The sequence below is a fragment of the Bactrocera dorsalis genome, chromosome 1 (assembly GCF_023373825.1).
Source record: "Bactrocera dorsalis isolate Fly_Bdor chromosome 1, ASM2337382v1, whole genome shotgun sequence".
Classification (NCBI taxonomy): domain Eukaryota; kingdom Metazoa; phylum Arthropoda; class Insecta; order Diptera; family Tephritidae; genus Bactrocera; species Bactrocera dorsalis.
In genome coordinates this window covers 87,509,324-87,523,104 of record NC_064303.1, presented here as the reverse complement: position 1 = coordinate 87,523,104, position 13,781 = coordinate 87,509,324, and the positions used below count along the sequence as shown (strand labels likewise).

At 36.8% G+C, this 13,781-nt stretch overlaps 4 protein-coding genes across 8 annotated transcripts in view; 2 read left to right on the top strand and 2 right to left on the bottom strand.

Moving 5' to 3' along the window:
- The window catches only part of LOC125775787 (uncharacterized), a 327,611-nt gene that overhangs the window by 130,830 nt on the left and 183,000 nt on the right, over positions 1 to 13,781 (bottom strand). The window lies entirely within an intron of this gene.
- Positions 1,489 to 6,087, top strand: LOC105224206 (microsomal triacylglycerol transfer protein). Its single transcript, XM_011202215.4, has 7 exons — positions 1,489 to 1,774; positions 2,896 to 3,429; positions 3,489 to 3,781; positions 3,845 to 4,939; positions 5,024 to 5,388; positions 5,452 to 5,619; positions 5,689 to 6,087. The coding sequence occupies exons 1-7, from the start codon at positions 1,705 to 1,707 to the stop codon at positions 5,831 to 5,833; spliced, it is 2,670 nt and encodes an 889-aa protein (XP_011200517.2). The 5' UTR covers positions 1,489 to 1,704; the 3' UTR covers positions 5,834 to 6,087.
- On the bottom strand, positions 6,856 to 9,586 carry LOC105224207 (centromere/kinetochore protein zw10). Its single transcript, XM_011202216.4, has 5 exons — positions 8,769 to 9,586; positions 8,048 to 8,671; positions 7,658 to 7,985; positions 7,293 to 7,555; positions 6,856 to 7,230 (listed from the first exon to the last, which is right to left on the bottom strand). Exons 1-5 carry the CDS (start codon positions 9,465 to 9,467, stop codon positions 7,018 to 7,020), a joined length of 2,127 nt encoding a protein of 708 aa, XP_011200518.2. The 5' UTR covers positions 9,468 to 9,586; the 3' UTR covers positions 6,856 to 7,017.
- Positions 10,392 to 13,781, top strand: part of LOC105229173 (GTPase-activating protein skywalker) — a 165,466-nt gene continuing 162,076 nt past the window's right edge. For 2 of the 5 annotated variants that reach the window (XM_049446540.1, XM_049446536.1), the window contains exons 1-2: positions 10,427 to 10,839; positions 11,982 to 12,269. The gene's annotated coding sequence lies outside the window, so the exon portion shown is untranslated. Of the gene's footprint in view, positions 10,840 to 11,981; positions 12,270 to 13,781 lie in introns of all 5 variants that reach the window. The other 3 variants (XM_049446538.1, XM_049446537.1, XM_049446543.1) reach the window with 3 other exon arrangements.

Genomic DNA, 13,781 nt, shown 5'->3' with positions numbered 1-13,781 from the left:
TTTTCGAAATAGAAATTTACATTTTTCTTGTTTTTTCTTTAATTTCATCTTTTTATATAACGGGTGATTTTTTTGAGGTTAGGATTTTCATGCATTAGTATTTGACAGATCACGTGGGATTTCAGACATGGTGTCAAAGAGAAAGATGCTCAGTATGCTTTGACATTTCATCATGAATAGACTTACTAACGAGCAACGCTTGCAAATCATTGAATTTTATTACCAAAATCAGTGTTCGGTTCGAAATGTGTTTCGCGCGCGTGTTTTGTTCAGCGATGAGGCTCATTTCTGGTTGAATGGCTACGTAAATAAGCAAAATTGCCGCATTTGGGGTGAAGAGCAACCAGAAGCCGTTCAAGAACTGCCCATGCATCCCGAAAAATGCACTGTTTGGTGTGGTTTGTACGCTGGTGGAATCATTGGACCGTATTTTTTCAAAGATGCTGTTGGACGCAACGTTACGGTGAATGGCGATCGCTATCGTTCGATGCTAACAAACTTTTTGTTGCCAAAAATGGAAGAACTGAACTTGGTTGACATGTGGTTTCAACAAGATGGCGCTACATGCCACACAGCTCGCGATTCTATGGCCATTTTGAGGGAAAACTTCGGACAACAATTCATCTCAAGAAATGGACCCGTAAGTTGGCCACCAAGATCATGCGATTTAACGCCTTTAGACTATTTTTTGTGGGGCTACGTCAAGTCTAAAGTCTACAGAAATAAGCCAGCAACTATTCCAGCTTTGGAAGACAACATTTCCGAAGAAATTCGTCCAAAATTGGACTTTCCGAATGGACCACCTAAGACGCAGCCGCGGTCAACATTTAAATGAAATTATCTTCAAAAAGTAAATGTCATGAACCAATCTAACGTTTCAAATAAAGAACCGATGAGATTTTGCAAATTTTATGCGTTTTTTTTTTTAAAAAGTTATCAAGCTCTTAAAAAATCACCCTTTACATTTTTTAAATAAAAGTACACTAGTCACTATCTATTACCGAAAGATGGAGTCTTCGTAAAGTTAATAAGAACTTAACTGTTAGATGGATTTTTAGATAGATTTTCTTTAGCTTTATCTTTCATCTGAAAATATTATGTATCCAGCCTATAATTAGAAGCCATAAGATAATATCAGCTTGAATAAAAACTAAATTAATTTGCCATAATTATTGTTGCCGATTCTTTTTAAAGTATTTCAGCGCCCTCTGCCAGGAAATAGCATTTACAGCGACATCTAACAGCCAAATTTCTCGCTTCAACGCATATTCTTCCTTAAAGGTGTTTCCAGATAAAAATACCTATAAATATTGCTAGCTATTGCTTATTAATAATAATTAGTGGCACTATAATAAATAATAAATAAAATGAGAAAAAAATTAGTTGATTTTTAGGGAGTATATGAGCGTTTTCCTTGAATTCCATAAGCACATCTGGCAGCATATATTTCTAACACTGTGCTGCCTGCGTCAATGCCGACGTCGCTGCAGCTAGAAAAACTGACAGCAGAGAACAACAACAATTACTATATGTTCTCTGGACTCGTCTTCTATCACCCGCAAAGCTTCAAGAAAGACTTAAGTGAGCGGATGTGCAGTGATTTTTTAGAAATTTTATAGTGATCGAATAGGCCAAGATCAAATTCCGTTCATTTAGCGGTGTATTTTAATAGAAAACTAAATAAAATTAATTTAAGATTTTTATATGAATATGTGTAGTAAACAAATATGTAGCCGGCGAATTCCGGCACTTTTGTTGTTATTCTGCGTATTGGGTGAGTAGACAAGAGAAAACCTTTGGATTGTTGGACAGTGGCAGATGTAAAGAGCAGGTTAAGTGCATAAATTAATACAATTTTACTGAGCTTATTAATGATTCTAAACACAACGCAATGATTGTGTTGGTTTTTGACACACTTGTATGTAGATATGTATGTATATTTTGTAATAGAAGATCAATGACCTATTCAAAAACGGAAATCCAAGCTTAATTAGGAAAACAGCTGATGGATTCTGGGATAGAAAATTTCTGTTTCCTCCTTCAATATCAAGGCAATCAAAATTTAATTAAATAGTCTGCATGCAAACATGTAAGCACATATCACTGTATACACAATGGGCAAATGTATCTTCATTTAACACAACTGATAACCTTTGCCTCAAATCACTACTGTTTTGAATAAATTATGTACTTGGCTACACAAAGGCATGTATGCGGCACAGATAAGAATATACAAAAGTCGTCGGCAATGCACACTGTCGGCTTGGAATGACGTGTCTTTGAGCAGAAAATACAATAACTTCGGTTGCTCTGAAGCTATAATACCCTTTACGGTATCATTTTTTTAGAGTATAAAAGGGTATAGAGATCTTTATTTTGATTTTGATAGTAGAGTTTGTATGACAGATATATGATACAGTGTAGATCGGATCTGATACTATTGTATGGTGTCATTGGCCAATAATCTGTGCCAAATTTTGTAGATATCTTGACAAAAGTTTTTCTTATAAGAATTTAGTTTTGTTCGACCAGTTTGTGTGACATCTAAGTACAATCGACTATAACATAGCAGTTGTTGTTGTTTTAACGGCATAAAACATTCCTGAAGTAATTTCCAGGAATTGTGCCGAGTGGCAGTCCTTGGCCGGATAATAATCCTGGTGTGGCGACGGTTCCGACAAAAAATGAGAAACTAGTTCACATTTATACAGATAAAAAGAAAGAGGGAAATGGCTAAATTGGCACAGTTCTGACGATTAGTTGTTATAACGGGTATTAATATTGCATATAAATTTTGTTAAACAATCAATTAACATTTTTCATAAATAATTAAATTTTTATAATAAATACATTACAAACACAAGTATAATGAGTTGAAAAAAATCTGTTTTCTAGTTCCTACGACATTTTCAAAAACTGCCTTCCTCATTCCACCGAAAAGCCAACATTTTTTTGAGCTCACCAATGTCGTGTCTATGCATGACTTAAGCCGTTCGAGCGCCGAGGAAGCCAGTTACATACTTCGCTCACAGTTAAAAGTTAACTCTGTATGGAACACAGAGCAGGATCAATTGCTAGAAGTTTTTATAACATATTCGAAACTTAGCGCACCCGCCAAAGCGCGCAAATCCAGTAAAAATGCCGAGATAACAAAAATACCTGATCGACCCTTCTATGTAAGCCTTGTTGCGGGCAAGCCGCATAAGGTCATAGCACACACATCGCGAGATCAATCGCTATTGAATTTAGAGCGTGGATTCGCTTCGCTGTTGCTTTTGCAATATCAAAATGGACCCGTCACGGAGGTGGACATATCGGGAAAATGTAACGCCTTTTATGCAGTCAAATCATCTACAAATATTGAAAAGATCAAAACAGATTGCTCACATTGGGACTTGAAAGTCAATTACAGAGCTGAGAAGGCTTTGGGTAAGAAAATATTTAATCTAGTTATTATTCGTTTTTACTATTAATTTTCATTATTCCAGGTATAACACAAGTGTCACAAGAAATTGTTGAATATGAACTGAGTGCTGAGGGTGCACTGATGCAAGCTATATCATCGGAAAAGCATCGCATCGGCTTGGCTGCGAAACCAGATGTGGGCAGCGAAGTGAGCGCCAAGTTTAGTTTAACACACCTCGTCGAGAGCGCAGACGAAGTCAAGCAACTGGAGTTTGATAAACTTGATGATGCGGTTAAAAGTTTGCTGGAGTGGTATCGTGTTTTCGATATTGAGGCAGATGTAGACGGTGCAATCAGTGAAATTAAGGACACGACTGTTAGTATGCTTTTACAAAATTTATTTATTACGTAAACTATATTTTTTTTTATCATTTTGCAGCTTACAAAAGAAATCGCAAACTATGTTGATGACTTCACCAGCGAAAATGTGGGCAAGCAGTCGCTAGCACGCGCCATTGCAGAATTGTTGCCAGTAGCGCGCATCACAAAGCAATCCGAATTCGTTGAGATCTTAAAATCCAACAAAGAATCTGCCCACCCAACGATTGATCTGTTAGCAGCCGTTCAAACAATTGATGCACACAATGCTATAACGGAAATATTCAACTTTAATGGCGATGATGACGTTGAGTTCTTGGAGCAATATCTACAATCTCTATCAGTTGGCACACACCCTGAACGCGCCATCATCGAAGATCTCTTCAAGCGCTTGCAGACTACCAATGAAAATGAAAAAATTACGAATGAAAAACTGCAAGACACTGTAATTCAAACGGTCGCAGCGCTAACGCGTCAATCCGGTTTTGACCCTAACGATCCGCTGCTGCAACAAATCCGTCATTATCTACTGGATAACCTTAGTGAAAAATGTACAGAAATTGAGTGTAAAATCTTATACATACGTGCGCTGCAAAACTTGCAAGATGTGAGCACAATACAAACGCTTTTCGACAGCGCTTTCAATGGTGCCGCAGCCGAATCAGTTGTTGCATTACAAGCATTGAAAAGCTTTTCGATTGTCAACTTCAACGAAATGCAACGCCGCAGTCTAGCAGAAATTTTTTACCAAAGCAAACGTAAATTCGATTCGTCAGCACGCGTCATCGCTCTAGACATACTGCTTGCGCTCAAGCCCACCAAGGAGCAGTTGAGTGAGCTACTCCGTTACTTGAATTCGAACGATCAACATTTTGAGGTTAAAACATTCGTCATACAAAAACTGCGTATGGTAGCGGAGAAGTGTCCACGCTTTAGGGCGCTTTTAAAATCTTGCTTAGCAGAACTGCCGGAAGTGAATAATTATCACGTAATCGGTCAAAAAGGCCTTACAACTGTATTGAGTCGGGAACTTTCTCAGACGCCAGCGTTTAACGAATCACTGTTGAGTACACAGGAAATTTATCAGGGTGTATTAAAGCGTGGCACTGTTGAGCTGCTACTGGGTGCAGACAAGGACGAATTCAGCAGTTTTAAGGTCAGTTAGCAGTTTAAAGTTATTTAACGATATAAAGCTATACTGTCCCAAAAACATACAATAACAGTATTCCTTTCCCTGCAGATCGGTATCTACACCAGTGGTCTTTCATCCTTCGTTGGTGATGCGGAAGACGTACCTGAAGATGAGGCTGATGACAGTCCTGCCACCGCTGGTATGGAATTAACCGTGCAAGGCATACTTCTGCGCCCGCTCGTTTTCTTCTCGGGCCAAGGTGAGTTGATGGGTCACGTGTGGAGTGGTACGGCCTCGGAACCCACACCAGCTTACCAAGCAACCATTTTAGCGGAGGATCACGAGCATTACGTTATACTTGCATCGGGCGCGACGGTTTACATGCGTGTGGTGGGCACACGCTCGATCGATTTAAATGGCAAGGTCGAGTTCAGTTTGTGGAATCGCAATGCCAACACGGAAATCAAACAGAAGTAAGTTTAGTGCTTCAGTTCAATCATATATTGATTTCTAACAATATAATTCATTTATTACAGCACGGGAGCAGCGGTTGTCGGCAGCATGGTAGCGGGCTTTACTTATGCAAAAGTGGAAAACAAGTTTACATTGACTAGTGAACCGCAGATCAGTCTACAGGCTGATATTGATTTCTACTCGGGCGTAAAGTTGTGCATGAAATTGGAACGTCCGGACTTGATATTGAAGTGAGTACCAAATTCGGAAAGTAAGATTTAGTTAGATTTTTTAACAAATTTTTTCAATTTTTCTTTTAGTTTGTCGAATACAAAGTCTGTCTATTTGACACCGAGCTCTTACTACAAACATATACGCACGAAATCCACGCACAAACTGGCCGGTCGCACTTTGGCTTTAAATCAAAAGAATAATGAGATGTGCAATTTGATATTCAGTGATTAAATTATTAATATCGATTGTGAGGTTAAACATATCAGTATATTCAATACTCAAAGCTCTCTTCCTTAACGTAATAATAATGTGAATCTCGCGTAATACTATATATGTAAATCAATAATTGCCTTAATTCAACTAACAAAAGTGATAAATTTTTTTATGTGAAAGTAAGAATTTTTTTTGCAAATGATTATATTTCTGCAGCATTTATGAAGACAATAAATAAAATGTTCAGTCCATATTTTTTTACAAGCAAACAACTTCGTTTCAGTCGAATCATGTTTTGGACTTAGACAATGGCTGTGGCACCGCCCACATTCAGATTTATAACTTATCAAGCCCCCGATACCGATTATGTGGACCTAAGGGACAATGCCTGTCGTTTTATGTTGTTGTTGTTGTACCCGCTATCTAGTCCCCGTTAGAGTGGTCAGGTTCAGATAAGTTGTCATCGAGGTCATCCAACGGTAGGTCTAGGAAACGTGCTGTTTCGACGTGGGCGGACCATACTGAGAGGGTTTTCAGATGTGTAGGGTTTGTTGGGCATGCAAAGTGGTGGTTAGAGTCATACGGGGGATGTCGGGATCGATACTGGATAAGTAGGAATTTAACCTGAAACAGTAACCAGAACGAAGCTGCGCAACGGTCACTCTCGATTCTCGCGACAACTCGAGCTCGTCGTCTGCAATGGTGGTTTGACTCCACGTACGCCATTCACTGAGAATGAGTCGGTGAATATGTTGATGGCTCTACTGTGAATGGCGGTCAGTGCATGTCGTCGACGTAGTTAAGGAAAGATCTCTTGACGCTCCAGAGACGAGTTACTTATTCTCCTAAACTGAGCCTAAAGAGCCTCCCTGTGTAGATCTTCGATCGGAGACGTCAAGAGGCATACCGTTATAGTCCGAAGTGCGGACTTTTTATCTAAAATAGCGGTCAGTCTATAAGATAAGCAATGAAACTTAGAGGATGCATCTCTCTCTCTCTCTGGTAAAGGTAGGTATTTATGTACAAAAAAAAAAAACCGGTTCAATACTGAACTTTCTTACACTGACTTGTTTATTACTATTTTACGCAAATATGTATGTATAAATGTATATCAACTACATGTAGTTTATTTTAAGAATTTTATGCCAAACGTAAAATAGAAACAAAAAAATACCATTGTGTACAGAGCGGTAAAGTACAGTTCAGACAATTTTGGTTAAGGCTTTAGCGCGCCGGTCTGTGTTTTGGAATAGTGCACGTATGATATGTTTAATTTCTTCGGCTTTATAATTAACGGTTAATATGCCTGCACCTTCGCACCACTGCTCGGTGATTTCTTGCAACGACGCGTTGAGTAACATTTTCAATTGCTCAAGTTTCATCCACGACTTAATTTGTATGACTTCATGTTTGGACTGTAAGGATAAGTAATATAAATATGTATAGGGTATATAAAAAAATCATTTTTGCGTTTTACCTTAAATAATGTTGGCACTTTTTCCAATATGACACCAATCAATTCACTCAGCTCACTTGCAACTGTCGCAGATATATCCTCCATTGCCAGTATACGCCGTATGATTTCATTACAAAAATCATGTAAAATATCGCAAAATGTCTTATTGTACATGGCGTCAGGGAGCACGTTCAGCCAGACATTTTTCAGCAAATCTAATTGCCGCAAGCACTGGCGTAGTAACTTCAGCGGCGCTGTGCCAACTGTGTGGGCATCAGAGATATCTGCGAAAAACAATGCATACGTGTAACAATAATTAAAATAAATATTATAAATGAAATGTTGCAAAAAAAAAAATATTTATATTTATGTATATGTGAAATTACCAAATTCCTTAAGAATGCCCATTATAATTTTTTGTTGATAGCCGATTTGTAAGTTCAGGTATTTACAACCAGTTATCTGTAGCGTCTTCACCAGCGCAGGGTACGTGGGTATGTCTTTGTCCGAGTTTGTAGTAACCCAATGTGCCAGAAATTGGCAATTATTGTAAAACAAAGCCGACTGCTGTGGTATGCTGTTCATCAACTTTCCGTGTATATTGGGTACTTCGCTCAAATACGAATTAAGTATAACAACGATTACATTAACCAGACTCTCGTCCTTTGCTTCATGCGATTGCCGTAGTATACGTTCCATTAGCTTAATGAGTTCCTGCAGCGTATAAAAATAATTAAAAACTATATTGAAACTCATATTAGTTTGCTAAAACATACCAGTGTGCTCTTCGATACCATGCAACAGGGAAATAGAAATGGATTCATCGATACATCATCTGCAGAATTCTTCTCAGCTATCAAAGCCATATCTTGCAAATCCTTACGCATTATATCAATTGCACTTTTCAATAGATTATTATTAAATTCCTCACGGAAATATGTTTCGAATTTTTCAGTAAAATCACTTAAAGTGCGATCAGTTTCGGCATTGATTAAGAACACATCCGCTAAAAAGTGTTCAAATTGTATGACGTCCTCAACCAGGGTACACTCTTCATATTCGTTCATATTTTTCGGTATTGCATACTTTAGGCAATCATCCACAAGTAAATTCAAAAAGCGTTGCTTTATGTGTTCACCAATAATAGAGAATACTTGCTGATCATTGGATACTGAAACGTTGATGTTGCTTAAACAAGTCAAAACCAACTTGATATTCTCGAATACTTTATTGTAAGAGGGTCGCAAACTTTTACTAATTTCTTTGAGAGAATAGGAAAGTCTTAGTTGTACATAATCAGGGCTCTCCTCACAATATTCCAGTAAAACGGGCTTCAAAATAATTGGCACGAAACAGTTTTCCAGTAAAAAGTCGCACATTTTGACCGGGTTATAACGGGCCTCAAATAAAAAGTTTATAAGTAAGTTTGTTACAAAAACTGTATGTTATTATATATGCTGAAAAACCAAACCATTATAAAATAACACATACACATACCTGAAATAGTGCCATTACTGTGTCCTGCAACTGATTTACATCGGTTGATACTTGCAGCGTAACACATTTTGATTGCGAGAATGATTTTTCGGTGAATTGCACAAGTTCCTCGAATCGCTGTTGCAGATTTTGTTCCAAAATTTTTGCTTGCATAAGGTATTTCACATTTATGGTGTCGTAGCAACTGCATTTTTGCAATACGCGATCTACATCACTGCCACTATCACAGGATATTAGACTTTTCAATTTACCCAAGTGGTCGAGCACAACCAAATACTCTTTATGCGAATTCGCCTCTTTAATGCATTGAAAAAGATCATCCACTTTGAGTATGCGATAGGAAACGCGTAAACCTAATGACATTTCACGGAACTCATCAATACAGGCGGCCAGTTCCGAGTTGGCTTGACGTAGCGATTCGCTTGCCTCACAGCTAACTGTCTGCAGTAAATACTCAGACTCGCGCACTAATTGCTCACCTTCATGGAGGAACGCGTCAACGGTCGTTTGATTGGGCATGAAGTCAACATAGTTGTCGTCGATATTTTTGCGTATGCTCTCCTGGAAACGTTTAATTTGCGTAAAGATTTGTGTAATTGTGCTCTTGGTGACTTCGGGATCACCGCCGTTGCTATCCTTCAATATTTTCACGATATTTTCGCCATATTGTGGCGATTCCGCATTTAGTTGAAGCGTCATGATTAAAGCCCACAATTATTTATTTATTTCTTTTATATTGATATTTGAGTTCGATTGCTAAATGGTAAAAATTTGAAATTTTTGGCAGATGAAAGTTATGTTTTGACATTTGGCGTGGTGAATACGAACGAATTTTACCCAGCGCACATAAATGATGGAACTAATTAATACGCCAACATTTTAAAGAAATTTTATTTTTAATGTCGACGGCTGTGACGTCATAAATAAATATAAAACAATAGGAAGATCAAACGAACAAATAGTAGAAACTTAATATATTATATATTGTATTTTTATTTTGAATTGTAAGTGAAGTCATCATAACAGGGGATTACATGGAAATAAATATATTGGTTAATTAAGGATGTTTTAAAAACAACATATCAACTATTTTCCTGAAACATTTGCCATCAAATTTTACTAAAACTTGTTAACAATGAACTATAAACTGAGTTCATTTCAAGAATTAAAAACAACTTTTACTCATACACACGAGTTTCTGAGATGTCTAGTAATACTGTTGGGTTATTAACCGATAAATTAACTGTTAGGTGTCTTGAATGGCAATCTTGTTTCTTTCAATTTCGCACAAAACAAAACCGTTCAGTGATGCTCAGTTTTAAGTTTTTCTATTCAAAAAATTTTGAAAATAAATTTTATGCTGCCAAATAGATGCGAAACCTACTAGATAAAGAATGGTATTGCTTTGCATTCGGTTATATGTGGTTTGTGTCTATCCAAATACCCAAAACATTCTGTAACAGAACATAACAGAATTATGAATTTTAATTTTTATGTTTCCCTCAAAACTAAGTTTTAAATCTATTTAACAAGCCCGCTATACAACCCTGTGCAACCGTAACAACGAAATCGAAAACAAAAGAGAAGTAGTCAAAACGATAGCTTAATTTTTTATCGGATATCGACAATTGCCCGCTTACAACAATTTCCCATCAGTATCTTATTTTCCCTGTTTGAGTGAGCAACAAAATTTTTGCAAGTGGAATTTCGCCGTCGAACGTGACATTTAATCGATGTAGGCATTCAAATATAATTCAATCGCATTGAATAGTGTATTAAAAAATTCTAATGTAAAATTTTACCTAAAAAGTAGTGATCGTAGATATTACAAAGAAAAATTTGTGGTAGACATTTCGTTTACGAAAATCTGGAAATTGCTTTCGTCTAAATGCACATTACATTGCAAGTAATCACGGGCAACACATTTTAATTATATTAAAGTACAATAGTGAAGAAAATCGATTTTTCGTGTGTGATCAAAAAGAAAAAAATTGGGGCACCTAAATACAATACGGTTCAGTTCAGTTCAAATCACTTCGGCATTTATAAAGTGGGAGAGAAGCTGAAACAAGTAAGCATTGCCGTTATAAGTGCAATTCGACTGTGTACAAAAACAACAATTAATGATGTGAATTGGATTAACCTCTAGAAGCGCAAGTGCATTTACATTATGTTCTTTATGTTCGTTGCTATTATACATATATGCACAGAACATATCAGGATACTATACATAGAGAAGTGTGTTAAGAGTAGGGGGCGGGGGTGAAAACACGAAGTTGGACAAGATGATGTTGTTTTTGCATTAATCGTCTGCTAATTGGAATGAAGGTGGTGTGTTTCAGTCGAAGCCTCAGCTGATGAGTCGACGCTATTGCGCAAGGTAGTGCTGCGCAACCACACGCTGCTGGAATGTAACAGCTGTGTAAATAGCGAATTTCTATGCTAACATACACACCTAGAGAGGAGTAGAAGTTTTGGTCAATTTTACTTGTTATAAAAGTTATAATGGCTTTTATAACAATTAGGGATAAATGAAACACAATCATAAGCCGGCTCATATTTTAATTATTAACCCAAGGCTTAATCATTTAAAGTGGCTTTATATAATAGTGGCAAATTGTCAAAATGATGTTAGTCCGTATGGAGTTGTAACCTTTTGTGCTCACGTGAATAATAGTGTTGTTTTATAGGTTTACGCTAAATGAAATAAAAAAGAAACACTTTTTAATGGGCTGCTATAACACTTTTTGATTCTTATCACCAAAATCTAATAAAACATAAAAAACAAGAAAATACCTTGGAACCAGGGAAAATTTTGATCGGTCGGCTTGTGTGATCGGTTCGTTCTGTGTAATTTTTTTTAGACTTAGATTTAGAAAAAGACGTGGTGGGTTTCACACCAATATCTCAAAAATTGCGGGACTAGGTCGCATATGTACGGAGAGACAGACGAACCTGACCAATGAACATGACTGAATAGACTCGGCGCGTAACACTGATCATATGTGAATGTTAATAGGGTCTGCGACTTTAATTTCTGGGTGTTACAAAGTTCGTAGCAACCTTAATATACCTACCTTGTTCAGCAAATGAGAGCTGAGGTAATTCATGGACCTATTTAACACATTTTCGGCAATATATGTATAAAAGTCGCGTCGACGTCCTGATTAATTGTACATATATATAATGAAAATGAATGTGGATTATTTTTAGGTGTTATAAACAACCATAAGGTTATATAAAAAATACAATACCTGAGTGCTGAGAGTATAAAAGCGTAAAGAAAATATAAATAAAGCGCAAAAGTAAAAAAAAGTGAATAAACAACATAACAGTAAACACAAATAATTAGCAAGGAAGAATAATAAATTAATGACGAAAGCTTGTGGAACTGCTTAAAATAAAGAATTGAAGTATTTTATACGAAGAGCTCTTCAAGCGGCAAACTAAACATACAAAAATAAATTCTATTAAAGGAATGATCAACTGTATACACTGAAGGTAAGCTCATTGTATTAATTGTTATTATTAAAATATCTCTTTCAGTAAATAGCTACTTTTATGAATTTTTTAGACTCCCCTAACACTCTTCTCATTATGATTCGACGCCGTCGAAACAGCACTTTTCCTGATCCTAACATTATATAACTTCGATTACAACCAATTTGAAATTTATAACACAATGCGGCTTTAGAAAACCGCTACCGCTAAAATACCAACATTCCATTTCTCGCTGAATACCGCGTTACACATCCAGCGAAAATTTTAGTGAAATTAGTAAGCGCAGTGTCGATAAGAGTTACTGTGTTAACTTTTCCGAGGTCACGTTATCACAAAAATGTGTTACAGCACTTATTTTTCATCGAAAACACTTTTTAAGTAAGATTATGTCGGCTCATTTATCGCAGTCACGAGCATTGATTTGTTGATGCGGAAGTTATATATTTTACATAATTTTAATAGAAAAACTTTAAATTATTGGCATTAAAAAAGTGATTGCAAAAGCTACTTAATTCATGTAATTGTCGCGCTCTTTACTCAACCTCTCAATAGAGACATAATAAAGTATGCATAGGTCCCACTTGTTGTTGCCTGATGTGTCCTTTCGGCTATAACCGCGTCAGCCGTGTCTACGCCAATAAAGAAAGAAGAAGAATGTAATTCACTTTTTTATTTCTTTTTTTAATGATATTTTATAACTTTCTTATTGTTATATTTTATCACCGGGTGCAAATACTTATGTATGTACGTATATTTTCATATGTTTGCTTTCGTACATACTTCAGCTTTTTTATACCCTGAACGGGGTATGTTAATTTTGTAAGGAAAAAGAAAAACTTGGTGAAACTACAAAATATATATCAGCATACGAAACTGAGCCGATTTAGCCATGTCCGACTGTCCGTTTCTCTGTATGTACGAACTGTAGTTCCTTGGTTTTTGAGATATCCAACTGAACTATTGCTTTCGTCCTCTTCTCCGCAAGAGGCTGCTCACATGTCGGAGTTGCTCTAGATCGGACCACTGTAAATTACAGGCGTTATCTTTGTTGTTGTAGAAATCGTTAAGACAACAACAACAACAGGCGTTATCGTTCTCACGACATTTGGGTCTAAGTCGTTCTTACGACCGTCGTGTCTAAGTAACCGGAACGAACCCAGATTTTTATCCGGCCAAGGACTGTCAACTAGGCTGTTTTCTGTTTTCTGCCGCTACAACAACAACAACGGTCCCGTCATACAAACTGAACGATCAAAATCATGTACTTGTATAAAGAACTTGTTTTTGACGAGATCTCTTCACGAAACCTGGCATGGATTACTGCCTATGACAAAGTCAAAATATATGAAAACAAATTTCTAGATGGGATCGCTATAGCACATAGTTGCCATACAAACAGAAAGATCGGAATCAAGTTCTTGTAAGGAACTTTTTGTATTCGTGTATTATTTTTTCCTTCATTTTTTGTATATTTTCTTACGTAGATATGCACTTGAGCGTTTTTTCACCAAA

Coding starts and splice junctions, on each gene's coding strand:
- LOC105224206 (XM_011202215.4), top strand. CDS start 1,705: ATGAATATGTGTAGTAAACAAATATGTAGCCGGCGAATTCCGGCACTT. Junction 3,782..3,844: donor GTGAAATTAAGGACACGACT/GTTAGTATGCTT, acceptor ATCATTTTGCAG/CTTACAAAAGAAATCGCAAA. Junction 4,940..5,023: donor ACGAATTCAGCAGTTTTAAG/GTCAGTTAGCAG, acceptor CTTTCCCTGCAG/ATCGGTATCTACACCAGTGG.
- LOC105224207 (XM_011202216.4), bottom strand. CDS start 9,467: ATGACGCTTCAACTAAATGCGGAATCGCCACAATATGGCGAAAATATC. Junction 7,556..7,657: donor GGGCATTCTTAAGGAATTTG/GTAATTTCACAT, acceptor TGTTTTTCGCAG/ATATCTCTGATGCCCACACA. Junction 7,231..7,292: donor AAGTGCCAACATTATTTAAG/GTAAAACGCAAA, acceptor TTATCCTTACAG/TCCAAACATGAAGTCATACA.